Consider the following 21,753-nt stretch of genomic DNA (forward strand, 5'->3'; position numbering starts at 1 on the left):
GGAGGGAGTTGAGTTGATGATGGTTTGCTTTATTACTCAAGGTCTCTTCCTTTATCTTTTCAAGAGGAAGGTTGAGTACGAAGCAAATGATGCCATGGAAGTGAAGCTTAATGGTCGGTATATCTTTCCTTTTTCTGTTGAGCGACAAAGAATAAATATCAACTGTTGCTTGGAAATCTAGTAGATTTAACTATCGAAGAAGAAGATTAGGTTTCTGATAGTCTTATATTTTCAATGTATATTCGTGTAGTCTGATAGTCTTGATACGATCAACGTGTGATCGATCAGAAACGGGGTGTGTGTGTGTGGTTATTGGGTATTCCTTTCAGTGTCAGTCTTTGTTTGTAGCATTTGGTATTTCATATTTCCTTGTACTACGATGTTGCCTTCATGTTTAGTTTAGGTGATTTCGTATAAATCGATGTAGCTAGCTATGAATTTTATATTTGAATAAAAATTTCAGCTTGAGACATTTACCAGAAAAAGAATTGTTAAATTTTGTGATTTGTGCTTATGATAATGATTCACATGTACTTCAATTAGATTGGAAGGAAATTTGGTTCGCTTAATGGCCTGCTTGTTGCAAAAAAATAATTTAACAGTGAACTCATTTGCACTTTTGGAAAGCAGCGATTGCAGCGGATGATGAGTTTTTTTTTTTTTTTTGGTGGGGGGGGGGGGGGGGGGGGTTGGTGTCCTTTCTTGGTATAACTCGATTCAGAACTTGCTTCATGTTGTATTTTGATGGATTGGTTGAAATTGTGGTTTTCTCTGATGATTAGGATATTGTATTATTATGTTGTGATAGATGTCAGTGCTTGCTCCATGGAACCTATACTAACCTTGTCGGGTCCTAATGAGCATCTGGAAATTGGGAGGTCGTGGTATTTTTATGTCACTCACCTAAACTAATTGTCTGGCTCTAATGACTGTTAGAAATGCCTCTGAGAAAGAATTGCATTAAGGCTGATTTTATAGCCATATTATTTACATGTTCTGTGTCTCTGTTCCTTTATTTTGGCACATTTTAATCTCATAAGGATTGGTCTGTACAGTTTAGATTTGCTTGAAAATGTCTTAGGGTTCTTGTGAATGTGCAGATGCTCTACTAGTCATTGGTAATTATATTGTAGATTCCTAGTTGGCCTTCTGTCCCGGCGGATTTGTTGGCTGTGAATCGTCCTGTATATCAGTAGTGATAGGGAGTGAGTGAGTGTTGGATTGTGGGAATAATGTGGTCGTTATGAAAATTGTTTGTGTTTAGTTTGGCATGTTCACAAGGAGAAGTCACCAAAGTTTGGACACCAAGTGATCTGTTCCCTTTTAATAATAGTATAGATGATGTGAATTGAGAATGTGTGAGAGCTGGATTATGTGTCAATGTTCCTCAGTGGTGGTTACTGACGCAATACAATTTGTACGAAAAAAAAAAAAAAAAAAAGATGTTATATTTGCATTTGAAGCATAAAATCTTGGGTTGTTTTTGTTCAGTACAAACTTTTGATTAGTTAGGAGGATAATCATTTGTTTGAACTCTTAGAGAAAGTGTCATTGTGCCATGGGTATAGTGTGACGGCTCTCTTTTAACTGTCCTGATTATTGGTTTTCCCTTTTTCCCTTTTTTTTATTTATTTATTTTTTTTTTATGTTCAACTTAATATAATTCTACAATTTGTATTCATTACATTGATTGATTTTAGTTGTTCTTTCATTTTGCAAAACGTTTAGTTGGTAGGGAAGAAAATATATTGTAAGTGGTAATGGTAACCCTGTCCATAAAATGCTGGAATGTGAAGTACTCCATCTGGATTTCAAGGTGATATTTCTGCCCATGTAATTAACTATTTGGATAAAGCACAACTGTTTTTTTCTCCAAAATTCCTGTTGTTATATTCCTGAGTGTCATGTGGTGCTTTCAAAATAGTTTTTTTAGTAAAGTTCGACCATGGTGACCTGCATAATATATATATGGCAATAATGTTATTTCTCCTCATGTTGTGCCAGACAATATATGTTTAATATGTGCCAGGATAGGAGGATTGTGCTCATGGTCTCAGGGACATCTTATTTTTCAAAGCAGATGACAGTCTGTTAATATGCATTTTGTAAAGGGGACCATATGAATAAATTAAAAACTGATGTACTGTTGCTTTCAAATATGGAACAGTAGTTTATACATTTGCCCCAAAACAGCATATTGAGGCTCATCATTCAGTGATGATGTATTGCCATTATACTTTACTGGTATTTCAGGTGAACATAGGGGAATTCATTGCTGTTGGGCTTGTGGATACAATTATATATGGAAGTTGATCTGACTTTTGACCCTTCTTTTTTTTTTCTTTTTTTTTTTTTTTTTTTGTATCTAGTCTTTGGTTTTCTGTTTCTGTGATGGAAATTGCAAAATTCATTAAACTAGAGGGAAGTACTGACAATGATTAAGACACATAGTTAAGAGGAATTGGGAAATGGCAGGAATACTAGTGCATGCCTGTAAACAAATCATCTTAGTCATTCTTAGCAAGAGTTCCCACCACCGAAGAGTTGCTGATGTTGGAATGCACTATAGCTATTACCATCCCTGTGAATATCATTAAGTTACAATTGTTGTCTCCAATTGTCTGTTTTATTTTCTGTGGTATTAGGTTTTGGAGAGATGACAAATAATACTTTTGAGGACTACTCCTTTTACTGTTTTTATTTCACAAGACATCTTGTACTTTTTTTAAGAAAAAAATTTCTTCCTTCCTTTCCTACTCATATTTAAGGATTGATCTTTTCAGGTCAGGGTGTATAAGCATTTAATGTGTGTTTATATGCAAGTGATTTTCATGACATTTATGTCTGGCTCATTAGGTGACTATGTCGTTTATGACACAGAAATCTCTAAACCAGTTGCTCTAGTTTTGAGTAATTCTAATTGAGGTAATGGCAAGTACTGGACTTTCTTTATAAGTGATGCAAGATGTTCTACTTAATTGCCAAATTGCCTTTAGGAATTTTATTGAGTTTGCCAGTGTTGGCATTTTTGTTGCTTCTTTTGTGAACTTTCTTTGCAAGTTTTGCCATCCTAGTTGTTTGTGTTATTATGCTTTCAGTTTTCTTTAGTTTGGATTATTGTCAATATTTGTTTGGGAGATAAAACATCTTCTAATTTTGTGCTCATACTGGTTAGAGTATGTAGTTTGAAATGTGCAAGTCTGAATGGTGGGCAAAGAAGTTTCTATTAATTTGTTGTTGTGATTAGCTAAAGATTTTGTTGTTGATCAAAAAAAAAAAAAAAAAAAAAAAAGCTAAAGATTGGTTAGTTTCATCTTTGGAGTCAAGTGAATAGTTATATTCTGCAAATACAGAACTAGTTTACGTCTGATGACATATGATAGATGGAATGGAAATCCTCATTCTGAAGTTTTTTTCTTTTTTTTCATCATTGTTATAAACGAATGTGAAATCTTTGCTTGGCACTTATATGACCTCGTTTTTGGTATTGTGGAAACTTGGTCTGACAATAGTTAGATAGAGCTGCAACTAATTTTTATATGGATCTGGTTGAAATAATTGATTACAAGATATATATGGAAGCCCTGCTACAGGAAATTGGTTGACCATGATTGTATTCTCTGTTGTGTGTATTCTTTTGCTAAAGTAAGATACCTTTTTCATCTTCAATATTCTTGGTACCTTTTCATGTTAACCATGAAAATTATACACGGTAATATCAATAAACTTCTTATTGATGATTTTTCAGTTTTTCTGAAACAGATGGAGTGTAAACTATTCTAATCAGCTTCTCCCCTGTCACAGTAGCACATATTGTGTTTCACAAAAAGCATTATATCTATTTATTTATGGCAGGTACAATATTAAGAGTCATAGATGTGTAACTAATCTACTCTGCTTTTATACCCCTAATTTTTAAAGTACATCTTCTCGTTAGCTAGCAGCTTTAGTATAAATGTTTTACCCGATTCCATTGAATTGCTGTGTGTAACCATTGCTCTAATTGACATCTGGATCGCTAGGTACAATTCTCAACAAATGCTTTCTCCACAAGAATTTCATCTCTCGTCAACAGGGACTCCCTCAGTTTCAGGTAGGAAGATGTAGACACAGATTGTCGTCACTGTAATCCAGCTGTCCAAGAATTGAGGAAAATCCCAAACTGGAAATCACCGAGGGGGGAAAAGGAAAGACTGGCCAGGTTTAATGCTACTGTGATGCTCTGTCCAGCTGATCTGGTTTCTAATGAAAATATCTCACTTGTTACCATCCAGCCTAGCGAGCCCCATGACCATCCGAAGGCTGCAACATGGAGGCAGCTCACTGCCACCACCACTAGTATTGTATTACTTTTTGAGAGCTCCTTATCACTGCTGAACTTTAGCCCCAAGATCATAGCCACTATCACCTGCTTCCCAAGCAAAAGAGTAATCGACTTTGGTTAGAGGTAATTCGAAAAACTGCCCGCTGCTATTTTTCTGTACATATTTGACACAACTCCTCTTTGATATGAACTACTAAACAAAGTCTCTTGCTTATGATCTCTCTCTCTCCCTCCCTCCATTCAAGTTTGTGTATTTTTTCTTTGTAATATAATAGGATGTTAGTAGGTTAAGAAGTTTAACAACGAAAAGGCCTTTGTGTATTTTTTCTTTGTAATATAATAGGATGTTAGTAGGTTAAAAAGTTTAACAACGAAAAGGCCGCAGAAGTACCGTCGACTAGAACCTTAAACTTCTGACTTTCACTGTTTAAAAGGATAACTATATGGATCACTGGGCTAATTATCCTCTCCATTCAAGTTTTGGTTTACTTTGCTTATTTCTATAAGAAATTCATTCGTCTTGGAATATTATGGAGTAATCATGTGACATATTATTTACTTGGTGTAATTTGCCTAGTAGGAGGTCAGATTGCTAATCTAATTTGCCTCATATAATATATTATTAAAAGTAATGTTTGCTCTCATTTTTTTTTTCTCTTTCTTGTGTTTGCATATATCTTTTGTTTTTTTTTTTTTTAAAAGTGCCACAGTAATATTATACCTATTTTGAACTACTTGTAGAATTAATACTTTACAGATTATTTTTCTTCTATTAAATATTAAAGATATTTTTTGTTTTTGTTTTTTTCACTACCTTATTAATATCTTAATATTAATTTATATTGAGTTTTCCATTTAACATGAATTTTTTTATTATGAAACATTTATGTTTAATATAAATTTTATATATCAATATGCAATACGTATGAATAATTAAAGAAGAATATTAAAAAAAAAATCAATACTTTATATAATTAATTTATATATTTTATTCTTAATCGAACTACAACATATTTATATTTAATTTTTTAAATAAAATTTATATTTAATTATTGGTTTAATTATTTTTATTTATTTATGATCTTTTTTTATTTTTATATTTAATTATTATTATTATTATTATTATTTATTTTAATATTAAAATGAGTGTTTAGGAGGATTCTATTTTTTAATGCGGCATTGCTGGGGACCCCAGCACACCCACCTCCACGTGGGGGCTGTGTAAGCATGACTTAGAAACAAAAAAATAAATAAATAATATTTCTACCAATGAGAAAACAGTGGAGGTGGTGGGAGTCACCCCCACTGGAGGTCTAATGCATTTTCTTTTTTAGTGTGCATGTTTTTATTTTTTATTATTTTTATATTTATGAGATTTTATATTTTTATATTTAATTATTATTATTTTTATATTAAATTTTATTTTTTTTGTTCTTTCAATTTAATTATTTTTTTTACTATTAAAATGAGTGCTTATTTTACTATCTTATAATTTAATATATATATATATATATATGTTATAATTATATGATAATTACACTTTTATGGCACGATAGGATTAAAATTATCAAAATACATAATAATTTTAATTAAAATTATTATATATAAATATTCAAGTAACATTTTTATAGAACGATAGTGTGTAAGATTATCAAAATAAATAATTAGAAAGACACTTTAATTTTAAATTAAAATTAATATTATTATTCTATAACACATACATCCTAAAATATTTTTCTGAAAAAAATAAATAAATTTTGACCCGTTCATCACCCGGGTCAATTGCTAGTATTTTACAAAAGCAAAATTACTTTTTACAAAATAATAATTTTTACTTAATTTTATGATTTAATCCCAACCTAACTAAGAAACCACGCTAATATACAAATAAAGACAATTTATCTTAATTAAATACCATTACACTAATAGTCTCATTGCTGAAACCTATCATACTCCTAATCTTATCCAATCTAATCAAACATGGAACCTTAAACAAAAATAGGTGTTTTTAGGGAGAAATTTTTATATGCGTATAGGGTACATGTCATGTGATATTTTTTATTATTGTGATTGGCTTTGACCGTAGGGTCTATTACATTTATGTTGAGTGTTTGGGGAACAATAGCAAGCATATGCATTTGTGATTAATGAAAGGTAGTGTCACGTGGTACCCTTATTGACATACAAAAATTTCTCATTTTTAGGATTTTTTTTTTTTTTTTTTTTTTTGGAGGGGGGGGAATTCAAAACATAAAAATTAAAGAAAATTAGGGATAAATTCTAAATTTTTTTGGCTAGCTTCTTGACCATCGAAAGTTTGCTTTGCCAGGTAAGGATCCAAGGATTTATAATTTTAGAAAAATAAGGAAAAAAATTGTCATACAAATGGTCAAAAACAATCATATAAGCTTAAAAACCATAATTAGTTTCTCGTTCCATAACTTTCTCCACTGGCGCTGCTTAAATCGCATCCACTAGTGTCGCTTTTACCCTTTTTCACACGAAACTGTTGCTGCCATCACCAATCTCTTAGTCTTAGACGTTTGTTTATGCCTTGCCGGTCCATATCTAGATTGTTGTTCACAACCATTGTTATACCTCTCCATTACCTTTGTTGGGCCTCTTTGTTTGATGTTCTGATCCCTCTTGACTTGATTTACATTATGTTTGGGAACTTAGGAGAGAAAATAAAAGAAAAGAAAATATTGTAATTTCTCTCATTCTTGTTTGAATAAGTAAGAAATAAATAAATAAAAAAAATGATTATGATTTCTCTTTGTTTGGTTAGATTTCATAAAAGAAAAGAAAATAAATTATTTTATGTTATATTACCAAAACAACTTTTTTATATTTTCAATCATTTCATTTCTTTTATTTTTATAGGGACAAAATTAGTATTATGAAAATATTAGTTTTTTTTCTCTCCCAATCGCTCCACTTTTTGGAAGATTGAAAATGAGGGTTATAAGAGAAATCCGGTTCTCTTCGTTTCTCTCTATTTCTCCCAATTTCTCTCCACTTAAGTTATCAAACAAGTAAGAGAAATACATATCTCTCAATTTCTTTTATTTTCTTTCCAAATCACTCAATCCAAACATAGCGTTAGGTTGTCTATTGTTTGGGAATTTGGTGAATTGAACATTATCATAGATCATGAATCACAGAACTTAGATTTTCACCTACTATGGCTACAATGGCATGAATGAGTCCAAAAAAGAAAATCGCCACTTAGGGTGTGACCATTATGATTTGTTAGATAGCACAAATCATGAAATGACCATCCTATTGTGAATCAGTCCACACACACACACAAAAAAAAAAAAAAAGAAGAAGAAGAAGAAGAAGAAGAAGAAGAAGAAGTTCTTAATATTGGGTTTTAGAGCTTGACATCACAATATGGTATGAATGAGTTTAGAAATGCGAATGGTCACCTATCGTGTAACCTTTGTGAATTGCTGGACGACACAAATCTTAAACACGATAATCTAATTACAGATAAGCCTAAATTTTGCAAGTTCATAGTAATACGAGTTCATACATACATATATGTATGTATAGAAAATTGAACCAGTCTCTTCAATCACAATTGGTCTTTAATTGGGAAAATTATTAGGTACTTTTGGAGTATTACATGTCTATACTCTTTCACTAATCATTATTCATCATGTTCTCTCATGTTTCTCAATTGCCCAATACAAAATTATAATACTCCACTTTCTTCACCAATCATAATACCATGAACCACCACATGGCCGTATTGCAGAGAACCACCACATGGTCGTATTTGCAGAGTACTCAATAATCACCCTTTCAATTGATTAACTTAATTGTTGATTTAGGCCCTTTCAATCATAATACGAAAACTGCTTGGGGTCGTGTTTCACATGCCCCGAGATAAAACCCGCCCAGGGCAGCGTTTCACATATCTTGAGAAACAAAAATGCTCGGGATCGTGTTTCACACGTCTCGAAATAAAACCCGTCTAGGGTCGCATTTCACGCGTCCTGAGAAACAAAAAAGCTCGGGGTCGTGTTTGACATGTCCTGAGATAAAGCCCGCCCAGGGCGCGTTTCACGCATCTTGAGAAACAAAAACTACTCGGGGTCGTGTTTCATATGTCCTGATATAAAAGAGAGGTGTGCGATAGATGCATGAAGTAAACAGGTGAATGTGTGCGATAGATGAACAAAGTAAACAAGTGAATGTGTGCGATAGATGCACTCATGATCTTAGCTACAAAGTTATGCAGGTTCTCCTACTGAGACACAAATAACTTATCTGGAACTCCTCTGAATGAACCGTACATACAATATCGTTTGGTTACAACATAACAGAACGAACTACGATTCAAGCAAAATAATTAAAACAGACCAACTTAAACAAATCATATCAAAAATCAAATAAATATGTTCCCTCTTTTGTTTGTTTTCAACTTTTCCTCAACTTTTTCTTCTTTTGTTCTCTCTTTTTTTATTTTTTTTCTTTCTTTGCTCACTGCTTTCTTTTTTTTTTTTTTTTTCTTTTTTGCTCTTGATTTTTCTCTTTCACGGTCTTCTTTTCTTTTTCATCACTTCATTGTTATTTTCTCCTTTTTCTTCACTCTTATTATTATTATATACTCAAATTAAAACCCAAACAATACCAGAAATAAAATAATAATAAAATAAAATAATAGTAACAAACAACACAAAAAAAAAAAAAAAAAAACAGAACTGAATTCACCAAAGGCAGACCGAGCCTCGCCGATGCACGGCCGGGCTTTGACACAGCCAGCCGACCTTTGATAGCGAGGCAGGGGCAGATCGGTAAAATCGACACCCGTGGCTGTTTAAACACGACCCAACCCTCATTTCCTCACACTTCCCCATCCGAAAACACCTCATCATCTCTCTCTAACCTTCCTTTCTCTCTATATTTCCATTCCTCTTGAGTTACCCAACAACTTTTGCAAAATTTTCTCTTGAAACCCTCTTGATCCTTAACCTTTTGAACCGATTGGATTTTGGTTTGGTGAACTTTTGAACTTTCTCTTGTTTTCTCTCACATTTGCCCACACTTATATTGTTTCCCCCTTGATTTTCCATCCCCTCTTTACTCTCTCTCTCTTAGGATTTTGGTTTTGTGATTTTCACTCCAAAAACACCCAACCACTCACTTTTTCTTCACTTCTCAACTCCTCTCTATGGCTAGTGACGAAGTACCTATTCCCGACCTTGCCGCAAGTATTGGTGCCGCCCTTGGTGCAGACATTGAGGTGGAGGAGGGCGCTGCATTGCTTCCCCTTGCCGAGAAGTCCTTTGATGTGGCTACATACCAACCGCACACACATGTGCCACCCCCAGGCGGCATCTTGAGATTTGAGGGCTTCATCCCAGGGCTAGATGTGCATATATCTACCGACGCCTCCACGATACACAACTTTTCTACTTATTTTACTTTGCATACATGTTGAAATATTGAAACTGATGAACAAACCACTCGTCTCTACTATACGTATACTGATAAAACTTCCAATTGATAGGTAATAGGCAGGAGGATAGGCGACTATGGCTCCATATCTAGCCCTCGGCGTTGGTACGAGCGGCTTCCCACAGAGATCCGCACTTTAGTTGATGTTGCTGGGTTTGGGCCCTTCTGCTCCGGGCTTTTATAGATGAGAGCCGAGTCATGGCTCTATGGGGCCCTGGTAGAGACATGGTGGGATAGCACTGACTCATTCCCCTTATCCTCGACTGGGGAGATGACACTGACCCCATACGACTTCTTAATGCTGATCAGTTTGCAGGTTGAGGTTGGCGGCCCAGTCTCCTTTGATCCGGATATGACCCAGTGGAGAGCCGCACAACTCCAACTTCTCGGGGTGATCCCAGACACCACCAGTCACGGGATGGTGCGCTACAGCTGGTTCTTGGAGTATTTTTCTGTCACTCAGCCAGCTACTACAAATGAGGTTGCCCAGTACAACCACGGCTTCCTTATATATCTTCTCGGTATTACCCTGTTTGTGAACAGGGAAAATACCGTGGGATTATACATTCTAGGGGCACTGGTACACCTTCCTCGGGTGGTGGAGTATGATTGGGGTGGTGCCGGCCTGGCCACCTTATACTGCTACATGAGCTCCGTTTCCCGCCGCAAGGCCGATTCACTTGGTGGCTACTGGAGGGTTTGAGAGGTATACCTTACACTAACCTTTTTGATATGCTTTACATTTTGTTCACTGTTGCATTTCTTGTTCATCTAATCTATTTTCTCATGCCGTCTGTTTGCAGCTTTGGGTCTAGATATATTTCACCTCTCTGGCTCTAGTCCCAGTGAGGCCGATCGAGTTGTCAGTACCCCGCTCCCGGTACTACAACTCACGGTTCGAGTGATGCCACATTGTAGACCGAACCTTGTTGTACTTCTGCCGCTTCTTTGACATGATCACGACGGATCAGGTAACAAATACCTGCCTTTAGCAGTTACCTACCATAAGCATATTACACTGTTTCCCACACTATACGGTCACTCTCATGCCGTTGCATCTGTACAATATTGACATTCTCATACTGTACTACTTTTGACACCGCATTGCCATTTTCATCTGACACTGCACTGATCTAACTCTACACTTATTTTCTCATACTACACTGACATCTAATACTGCATTGATTTCACAGGTTGACTGGCACCCTTGGGCGGGCAATCCCCAGGTGTCGAGGACAACCTACGCCGCTACCTGGCATGCCTCCACGATAAGGATCCTGTTCGAGGGCCCCTTTGGTAAAGCTTACTACCTGGAAGAAATGTTCATCTGCCAGACGTGGGGCGTTGTTGACCCCGACATTCCACATCCTTCTCCTCCCAACATGAGGGTAGTAGATGATCTACAGGACGGCCTTGAGGTCGACCTGTTGATGATAGATGAGGACAGCGACCGTCATCATGAGCCTGGCGACTTCACTACCTTCTTGCACACCTAGGTGATGGCACCTCTTACCTCAGGTGTGGCTCAAGCTGTGCTAGAGGTTGCTGCTGCTGCTGGGGCTGGCGATGCGCTTGCTAAAGGTGCCCCTACTGTTGCTCCCATTCCTGGATTTCCTGTGATCCCCACTGAGATCGTATATACGCGTCCAGATGGAGTGATCGAGCAGATCCCACTTGAGCACATCGAGGAGAGAGACCGCATGCTAGTGTTTGCCCCTAGCGTCGAGCAGGTACACATTTCTTTATGCTGGTCCATATTGCACTTTAGCTTGTTTTCTGCCATTTCTATTCATTGTTCTACTAGTATCTCTGTTTTCCTTTTCTCATATTCTATTCTTTTGCAGATACCCCGGGCATTTGGTGACGAGCTCTTTCGAACAATCGACCAACTGCTCGTGATGGTACAGAGGAGGCAGACTGCCTTAGTCACCCATGGGATTGAGGTACATTCTATCTGCGGTTTATTGTTGTTGCCATACTGTACTTATTGCCATACTATACACTTCGTTTACTCCTACTAATATCTGTCTTCTTTTTAGCTTGAGTCTGTACCAGTTGCACCAGTAGGACCTCTTCCAACTGGAGGGAGAAGGAGACAGGGCTTAGTGAGAGGCTGCGGAGGGGCTGACCGGGGGAAGGGCCGAGCGAGGCAGCGTTCGCCTTTCGAGGAGTGTTTTGACTAGTCCACGACCCTCGAGGACAAGGGAGAGGAGATTGACTTGCAGTCGAGCAGCCCTAGTGATGACAGCGATGCACCTACTCCACAGCCGAGAAAAAAGAGAGCTAGGATGGGCTACTGATAATGATGATGATTTTGCTTTTGTTTTGCTTTTGCTTTCATTTTGTTATGTAGTTAAAAAAAACTAGCTTCGGATAGACCTTTATTTTTGAAGACTTTTCTTTTCTTTTGTTTTGTAAAATAATGATCGGGGTTGGTCCCACCAGTTATAAAAGACAAGTTTTGTTGAATGATCTCTTTGCACAATATAATGAACAACATTTGCATGTGATGAATGGCATAACCCTTGCACAGTAACTTTTGGAACTGTGAAGGCTTTGTTGTTGAATTGATTCATGAATCAGATAATGACTTACAACCGGTCAAAATGTAAAATACAACTCGATAATAGAAAAATGAAATGAAAACAACTCGAAAAAGCTAAAAAACACTTGGTACAAACAAAACAAGACTCAAAAGTACAGTCGTGGTCCACCCGAACAAAGACCAGCCTCTGCTGCAACTGTACTGAGCTGGGCCAGCACCAAGACCCGGCCGGCCATCACTGATGCACGACTGGCTATCAGTGTAATGTCGGTCAGTGCTGTCCAACTGTCATGCACAACCCTTTCTCAAACTTTATAAATAGTGTTCCCATGTTGTTTTTCTGGCAAACTCACAAGTCCTTAATATTTTGCTCTCAAGATGCAGATGTTACTTATCAACAGGCTTCAAGACTGGATAGCCACTTTGGATGGCTCGGAAAAAGTGAATTTCCACGGTTTCGGTCGAAACGCCCTTTTCCCTTTAAGCAACACTTCTATTTGCTTTCCATTCTTCCATGCCGTGGTTTGATGTTGGAACCCAGTCACACATGTATTTAGCTTCGGGGGACAAGAAATATACCCGACAATTGAAGAATTTTAGGCACTAATGGAATCCCGGTGCGATGAGAAAATCATACCTAAGCCCCGCTTTGGCCACGTCCAAGCTTTGGGACGGATGTGTGGGCTCACTCTATGCGAGGCTCGATCTTTGGTTCACAATGGAGAGCTAGATATTCCCAGCCTGATTCATCGCTTTTTCGACGTCGGTGACAGAGGCGACCTTTTCTGGTGGGGTTTTCGGCAATATGCCCTTGCTTATGTATGCTTGCTCATTTCCTTTTTACTCCAAGTTTCGGCAGGTCCAGCATTCAGCTGGTCAAAGTGGCCCAAGGTTTGAAAGAAGGCAAGAGTTGCATTGGCTTGGTGCTAGCTAAGACTTTAATGGGCTTAGACGCCTTTCATCGGCAAGAGACTACCAGATTCCCGGGGAGTCCACTACTTCTTCAGATAATGTTTCCCACCCTTTTCTCATATGTGTTTCTCACATCTCTCGACACTCATGCTCTGTTTTTCTCTCAAAAACCTTTTCTCACTTTCCTCTCAACATACATCTCTCTATTCTTTAATCTCTCTTTTCTTTCATCTCTTCTCAGGTGTGGCTTATCAATAAGCTGAAGATAGTGGACTCTTGCCCTGAGTACTCAGCCTGAGGCTATTTCTTCCGCCATCGACTAGTGGATTTCCCGAATGAGGGATGGTGGTGCCACTGGATGTGCAACAAATCTACTGCTGACATAGCTTGGTGTTGCCCCTGGCTTAATCTGACCGAGATGAATTGCAGCATGGCTCGGCAACCTGGCATTCAGCTGATCGGCCTTACACACTGCGTGTTTTACTTCCCTTTCAGATTCAGAAGTTAGTTTAGGCATGATCAGATCTGCCCAGAGAAGCGGGTAGAGTACCCGATTTCATTCCCCATCCAAGGTTTCTGAATCTGAATTACAGCATGGCTCGGCAACCTGGCATTCAGCTGATCGGCCTTACACACTGCGTGTTTTACTTCCCTTTCAGATTCAGATGTCAGTTTAGGCATGATCAGATCTGCCTAGAGAAGGGGGTAGAGTACCCGGTTTCATTCCCCATCCAAGGTTCATATTTGGCTAGGTACCTCACTGCTTGGAGAACGAGAGATCTTTTGGCCCCTGCCCCAAGTTTCAGTTGCGCCCTTTCTAGCGAATGCTAGGCTTGGCTCGACTCGAGGATAAGGCACAAACCGGGCCCACTTTGGCATCAGAAGCTTCCACAAGCACAAGCGGGGGATGTAGGAGTGCCTGACTCACCTATGCCCCTAGTTTATTGCTTTGACATTTCTTTTCAAGTTTTTGATGTAATAAAAGCAACTTTGATTTGTATCAGAAAGTTAGAGAGTTTTATGTTGAAATCAACGAAATTAAAGTTGTGAGTATTGAAAAATTTCCTTTTGGTCCAAAAATGGTGTAAATTGTAAAAGGTAAAATTCGAACAAAATCAACTTTTGTCAAAACTTTCCAAAACCATTTTCAAAAAGGAACACCACTTGACACGCACGAGATTAATCCTCAAGGTGTGCAACCCCAAATCAAAAAATCACAAACTGCCCCTTGACTGAATAGTACTGCACTGCACTGTAACCAGCCATTCTCTCAAAGTAAAGATAACAACCAAACCCTCAGGTAAAGAACAGACAACGATGACCTGATCAGACACATGGACAGAACAGCTGAGTTAAAGGTGTTTATGGCCGAACTTCAGGATGAAGTTGCCTACGCATCCTGAAGGTGGAAATTAAGCCTTACGTAGTTCGGTTAAGGTTCGCTCGAGTATTAACACTCTCTTTTTGCGCTCTAACTTTTGCCAAGGTCGCCCTTTAGGGTTTTTAACCCTGCGAGCTCAATTTTTCTTTATTTCTATTTTTTCATACTCTAACTTTATATACTTCCATTTCTAAAATTGATCTCCTTCGAGCCCTGATTATTTAGCACAAGGCTTTTTGTAAGGTGGTGTTTAGGAAGTCTTGAACTTGGGTTTTTTTTTATTTTTTTTCACAAAAAGACAATTTTTTTGCAAAACCAAAAAAAACACATCCAAACAAAATATCACATCCAACCCCATAATCATTTCACTTTTTCTCTCACAAACATCACATCCAACCATAAAATAACCCAACTATCTTCCCAAACACAAAAAAAAATTTCTCCAATAATATCCTGCAACTAAAAAAACCTACATAAAAACTCACTTCCCAAACACCCACTAAATAGTCTCATTTTATTTACTCAGTGATGAATCTCGGATATTCAGTTTGAAATGTGGATGGCCAACGTAGTTTCAAGTTAAATATCTAGCTTAGTCACTACCTCTATAACCTTGATCAATAAAACAAAACACATAGTTTGTCCAAGAATGATTGAGAATGGTGACGAAATCAGAAGTTGATTAAAACTACGTTAGGAAACATATTAGGAGTTACCTGAATTAGAAGCATTTTACCTTAGTAATTCCCTTGACTAATCGCGATATCAAAACCCTAACCTGCACCTAACTATACGTTGGTAGATGGTGAACCATACAAGAGCAAACAATTACATTGGTAATAACGACAACACCAATCACAACGATGACATCAACATTAACAGGAACGGGACACCTAGGGTCAATAATCACATTCCTACACCCACAAACTTATCCGGGAATATCGGAAATCAAATTTTGGAAGAATTAGGAAGGTTGAAGAGCACATATCAGAATGAGAGGAATATCTATTCTCCGAATTTCGCAAACAGAGGCTACCGATCTTCACTGGCGAGCCCAATCCTAAGATCGCTGAAAACTGGATTCGACAAATTGAGAAGATGCTAGAGACAATGGGAATAGTCAAGCATACAGACAAGATCGCCCTGGCTGTTAACCAGTTAGAAGGTGAGGCAGATCATTGGTGGACCTTAATTAAGGAATCTAGGAACACCATGTAGACACCCCATTTTTTGACCGACCTTAAGACTCAGACGTCACCAGTTGAGCGCTCGGTGATATTGCATATCGTGCTCGTTCAGAAGTTTCAGAGTCTCGGCTGCGAGCCTTGCCTCCAGACTTCCGGACTCTTTCGTGCCTTGCCTCGGTTTGCGAACTAGGCTCTGTTTTCTCTATTTTCTCTTCCCGAAGGGAGGGATAGGTCTCGTAGATCATCTCTCAGTGGCCGTAGGCTACGTTTCGTGGTCGTAGGCTATTTTTCCCATTTGGAGCCCGATTTCCGGTTTTTCGGAGCCGACGGCCGTGTGCCTTGGTTTGGGACCGCCTAACCACCTCCGTTTGCTCCGGTTTTTGGCACACATCTTATTTACTCCCTTTTGGGAGACACTGTGGACCGAGAGACCAACTTCGTGGTCGAATGCCACCTCCGGTGCTTATTAGCCCATTTTCGGGGCCACGGGCCGCGCGTTTCGATCCCCGAGCCTCCGTTTTGCATCCGTTTTAGTTCATTTTTGGTGGAGACCTTATTTTCATTGTTAGAAAGCTTGTAGGAGGGTGGGAGGCCAGCAATTTTTCTGAAAAGCTGGTTTTATTTCTTCATCGCTCTCCGTCGCCCGTTTTCCTCACTAAAAAGCTAATGTTGACCACCCTGGGGCCACTTTCTTTAGCCCTAAACCCCATATTTGTGTTGTACACACCTGTGAGGCCACCAATATGTATAGGCCGGCCAGTAATTGTCCTTGACCCTTTTGAACCCCTCTAAAAAGTTGGCTTTTCTCTCTCCTGATTCACATTTTCTGGGTTTTGACCACATATTTGTGTTGTGCACACATGGGAGGCCACCTTTTTGGGGTGGCCGGCCAGCAATTTTCATTGACCCTTTTGACCCCTGGCCGGCCGGCCATGGGGGGTGGCCGGTCGGCCACCTAAACCTTTTGAACTTGGCTGGCCAGAATCCCCTCTCCAAATGCCTTCCAGCTGTACCCTCTGTTTCCCCCCAAATTTTGTATCCGGGAGGGTGCCTTTTGGGGGGGAAATTTGAATTGGTTTTTCCCCCCCTTTCCTTGGCCTCTCTCCCTCTATAAAACCAGCACCCCAGCTCCATTTTGAAGGGTTACAAAACCAGCTGGGGCATTGCATATAACTCTCCCTCTCCCTCTCTTCCAAACCCTTCAAACCCTAAAGTACTTGCCCTCTTTACACTACTACTCATAGCACCACACCTCCACCCTCCATTCCAGCCCTTTGAAGCTGATTTCCAGAGGTTAGGAGCACCATTTCTTGGACCAAAAGTTGTTGAAGACTTAGGCTACAAGGGTAAGCCTCTTTTCCATCTCTTTTAGCTCTATTTTGCATGCTTTCTTAGCCTTTGTTGCTTACATTTTTGGGCTCCGACCCAAACTGGAAATAGTCATATTTTGAGCTCCTTTTCATGTTTGATCAAGGGTCTTTCTCTGTTTGAGGTCTCCTCCTCCGCCTTTGTGTTTAAACTCTCTTTTAGGCCTATTTTTGCATGATATTTTAGGCTTATTTGTGAGCTGTTTTGGACTTGGTCATAAACTGTGAAATATCTTGTTTTGAGCCCCTCTTCAACTTTGTTGAAGGGCTCTCCTCTGTTTGAGGTCAGCTGCTACCACTTGCCTCTTTATATCTCTTTTAGGCCTATTTCTTGCATAATATGTTAGCCCTGTTTGTAAGCATTTCTGGGCTTCGAGCCAAACTGTAAAGTGCTTCATTTTGAGCCCCTCTTCAACTTTGTTGAAGGGATCTTCACTATTTGGGGCCAGATGCTGTCCCTTGTCTCTATCCTCTCTTTTAGGGCCATTTTTGCATGATAGATTAGCCCTATTTGTGTTCACTTTTGAGATCTATTATAAACTGGAAAAAGTCTCATTTTAACATCATCTTCATGTTCGATCAAGGGCATTTTCTTGTTTGAGGTCATATGCTTCCTTTTATGCTCGATTGTCCCTTGTTTTGAGCCTTACACCTAAGCTCTTGTTGCATGCTTTGTTTGGCCTTCTAGCCACTGAAATCCAGTGGATTTTCAGTGGCTAGCACACTATTTTGAGCCTCCAAATCAGAGGGGGCTGACCCCCTCTCTCCTTCTCTTGTTTAGTGGCCTTTTTGGCCTTCCAAAGAGACCCTACCTTGCATGCTTCGAAGTCACTTTCTAGGGTCAATTTGGTGAGTTTTAGGACTACCATATTTGTTTTTTATAGTTGTTTATGCCATGCTAAATGTCTACCTTGCATGTGCTTAATAACTCCTTGCCTGGCCCTCTAAAGTAACTCATTATTTTTGCATACCATGGTTGCATATCAGTGGTTATTTGGGCCTATTTTCACATGATTTATTCACTGATTTTTGTTGGTTTGGTGAGATTAAATTTGCTTCATATACTTTCCATGTAAACTATGTTTGCTAGTCAAGATTGCTTGCTATTTTTGTCCACCATGCTAGCATCTTTTGACCATGCTTTGAACTGGAAATGTTCCTGTTTTGGGACTGCCTTGGCTCTGTCTTCATGCTTCATGATCAAATAATGCATGCTTTGTATAGCTATAAGTCATTCCATGTGCCTAGTTTCGAGTTTCGGGTTTCATCTCATGCATCGGGTGCCATCTTTCCATGTTTCAGGGATGTTTAGCATCATATTTTAGTGCTGGAATTACATGCTTGTATGCCATATTTCATGCCTTGCCATGCCTTGTTAGAGTTGCATACTATGCCTTAGGTTCGGTCCTCAGTTTGCATGCATGCGTGCACGCATTTCGAGAGTCTCATTTTCATCTAATGGCTACTGATGTGAGTGTGGCTGAGGTCCACTCATGTTAGTGTAAGTCCATTATGCATTGTGTATGCCATTTCATTTCATAGTATTGTGTATGCTAGGTTGTATGTTAGAGCATTGTGTATGCCTCGTTACATCGTGCATTGTGTATGCCATTGCATAGCATTGTGTATGCTAGGTTGCATATTAGTTGCATTCATGCATGTCATGCATATTGCATTGTGTTTGGGATAGGAGTTCGCCCAAGCACGGGAAACGAGGGACGTTTCGTACTCCGAGTGATGGAACGTGTCTCAATTCCCGATCGCCGACACTCTTGATTATCCATGATGGAGTCTAGGCCTTGTTGTGTCCATATGTGCATTCATTTCATATTGAGTCATGCAATTCGACTTCTCGGCCATCATGCATCGAGATGCATGGTTGGTGACACGAGGATCGAGGACTACACTCCCTGAAGAGTAGTCATGCATACATATGTGAAAATACTTTGCCATGCCCCTTTGTTGCTCTCTGTTGCAGCAAATCAGAAATCAGCAGCCTTCCGGAGTTTGACACGCATTCCAAGAATAATTGCAAAGAGAGGTAAACCGAGGATTCTCCAAGAATAAATACATTGACTGTGAGTTTTAGGCCCACTAGATAGTGGCAAAATCATATTTTTCTAAACCCACCCGAGGGTGGCAAATCCACATCTTAGCCTACTTGCGGGTAGCACCATCAAACCACTTTCAAAAATAAACATGAAATGTTTTATTCCAATTCAGACGATCCAGTCTATACTTGTATGCTGTGCGCATCACATAGTAAATCTAGGCTAATAACCAGAATAAGAATGCATAAAGTTTTCAAAACTAGATATCATGGTTTGTAGAGGCCGATCTTTGATTGGGCGAGCGGGGGTGCTCACGAAGTGACCTTCCCCAATCGTACCAAAGTTCCCGAGCCGAGGCAACTTTGGTGATGATGGACACGTGGCCTTAGGCAACGAGTCAGGGTTTCCTAAGTTTTCCCAAAATAAAATATTTAGGTGGCAGCTCTGTATCTGGCAAAGCAGTCCATGTTTGGCACTTCTTTCAAAAAATCTGTTTTCTCAAAACGATTTGCCGAATTTGGACTCTTTGGTTCAGATTAAGAACCGTGACAATTTGAGAGTTTGAACTTGTAGTGAGCCCAAATGAACAGAACGGGACTCACCCTCCCGGGGCGTTCGGGGACGTATACAGTTTCTGGCGACTCCGCTGGGGACTTAGAGAACTTGACTCGAACTCATGATATCTATTTTTGACTACACTTATGTGTTTCTTTGCATTGCATGTGCATTGGTGCGCCTAGGACACCGTGTTTGCCATCTGCTATTCCTGAACGATTTGCCGGAGGCTTGTCTTGTCAAGGCATGACCATAAGGCTGACCGGTTATGGGCTCTGCCAGTATGGGAATACAAACCCCGGTTTTACCGGGGCACCCTTTTCGACCATTCGACCTAGTGCATATTCGGATCCATAGTGACCATTCCAAACTAGGACAGGTTGCTTACCCGATATAGGTTGTTTGAAACCGCTACGTGCGTAGTGACACCCTAGCTCCTGACAAAATAGGACAGGGAAACCCTCCCCCAACATAGGGGTGTTTTGGCTCTCAATTATCTGTTATGTGCTGTCAGAGTGTATCTCTGCAGGGGTTGCATGTATCAGTTTGCGAGTTTGGGGCATCAGGCCTGTGGGCATCAGTTAGTGTTTGAAAATCAGTTATCTGCGGGTATCAGATTCAGTCTTTGGGGACAGTGATTCAGGGATAATGATCAGTGATTGAGGACAGTGTGTGTTCAGCTTATTGACCGTGTGTTGATTATGCCCAGCTGTGTGTTATGCATTTACTTTAAGTTGATATGCTGTCCGTTTATCTGTTTACTTATTTCCTTATTGCTTTATTTATCTTTTTACTAGGGCAGTTTTAGCACAATTACTTCCGACCAAGTAGATATTCCCCAAGCACCCTGGACAAGAGGTCACCGACTCAATCGATCCGAGGATCTGGTTGACGGACAGCCAGTGTTTTACTCTCTACCCCCGATTATCAGGCAAAGACCAAGGAAACGCAGTGTATCCGAGCAGAGGTTGCCAGAGCAGTGGATTACCCCATCAGTGGACAGTCAGATTGAGATCCCAATTGTTACTATAGAAATAGACCTGCCAATAGTTCAGACAAATCAGGACAGTATGGCGGCACCGACAGGAGTTAAGGAAATGATGCGTCAGATGCAAGAGACCATGAGAGCCATGCAACAGAACGCTGTTCGCCGGGATGAGTTTGCCAAACAACAGGTCGAGATCATGGCCCAACAAGCAGAATTAATTGCCAGGCTGCAACAACAAACCAGAGCATCTGCTTCACACTCGGTTCATCCCCCACCGGGAATCCCAGCACCCGAGGAGGCACCAAATGTCCAGGCAGATACGGACCTACCAACAGGCCAACTCCGCCCCCAATTCTGCCCCAGCTATCCAAGGCATCTACGCCTGTCAATCAACCGGACTCTCCCTTCGAGTTTGAGGTAGACCATACAGCACTGAAATTGAGCAAGCTCGAGAAGCTATTCAAAAAATCCCAGGGGGTAAAAGCTATCCCGGATATCGAGGACGGATATACCGACGTGGCTGTGACGCTACCAGATAGATTTAAAATGTCGCAGATTGATCGCTTTGACAGATCTGATGATCCCATGGTCCACCTCCGGCTATTCTCAGATATATTACGACCAATGGGCCTCACCAGACCCCAGAAGCTTTCGCTATTCGGCCGGACCCTGTCAGGCGTGACCGCTATCTGGTATGCGATGTTGGAGGATGATGTCAAGCGAAGTTGGGATGAAATGACCGAGGCCTTTGTTGCGCAATACTCTTACAACACCCAAATTGAGATTACAACTTGTGATCTCGAAACAACAAGACAGGAGCACAAAGAGAGTTTCTCGGATTTCGTGACCCGGTGGAGGGCGAAGGCTTCAATGATGACCCTGAGGCCTACTGACAAGGACCAGATCAGGATGATTGTGCGCAATCTCCAGCCAAAACTGATGCAAAAGATGATTGTACTCCCCTTTCCTACCTT

At 39.7% G+C, this 21,753-nt stretch overlaps 1 protein-coding gene across 1 annotated transcript; it reads left to right on the forward strand.

The window, feature by feature from the left end:
• The first annotated feature begins 1,617 nt into the window (after window positions 1-1,617).
• Window positions 1,618-12,262, forward strand: LOC114312584 (uncharacterized). The gene is made up of 7 exons (XM_082925121.1): window positions 1,618-3,855; window positions 4,023-4,447; window positions 9,846-10,499; window positions 10,597-10,764; window positions 10,987-11,523; window positions 11,638-11,736; window positions 11,833-12,262. The coding sequence occupies exons 5-7, from the start codon at window positions 11,293-11,295 to the stop codon at window positions 11,974-11,976; spliced, it is 474 nt and encodes a 157-aa protein (XP_082781247.1). The 5' UTR covers window positions 1,618-3,855; window positions 4,023-4,447; window positions 9,846-10,499; window positions 10,597-10,764; window positions 10,987-11,292; the 3' UTR covers window positions 11,977-12,262.
• Window positions 12,263-21,753: the final 9,491 nt, after the last annotated feature.

The sequence above is a fragment of the Camellia sinensis genome, chromosome 4 (assembly GCF_055761805.1).
Source record: "Camellia sinensis isolate YWXY chromosome 4, ASM5576180v1, whole genome shotgun sequence".
NCBI lineage: Eukaryota > Viridiplantae > Streptophyta > Magnoliopsida > Ericales > Theaceae > Camellia > Camellia sinensis.

Coding starts and splice junctions, on each gene's coding strand:
- LOC114312584 (XM_082925121.1), top strand. CDS start 11,293: ATGGCACCTCTTACCTCAGGTGTGGCTCAAGCTGTGCTAGAGGTTGCT. Junction 11,524..11,637: donor TTGCCCCTAGCGTCGAGCAG/GTACACATTTCT, acceptor ATTCTTTTGCAG/ATACCCCGGGCATTTGGTGA. Junction 11,737..11,832: donor TAGTCACCCATGGGATTGAG/GTACATTCTATC, acceptor TCTTCTTTTTAG/CTTGAGTCTGTACCAGTTGC.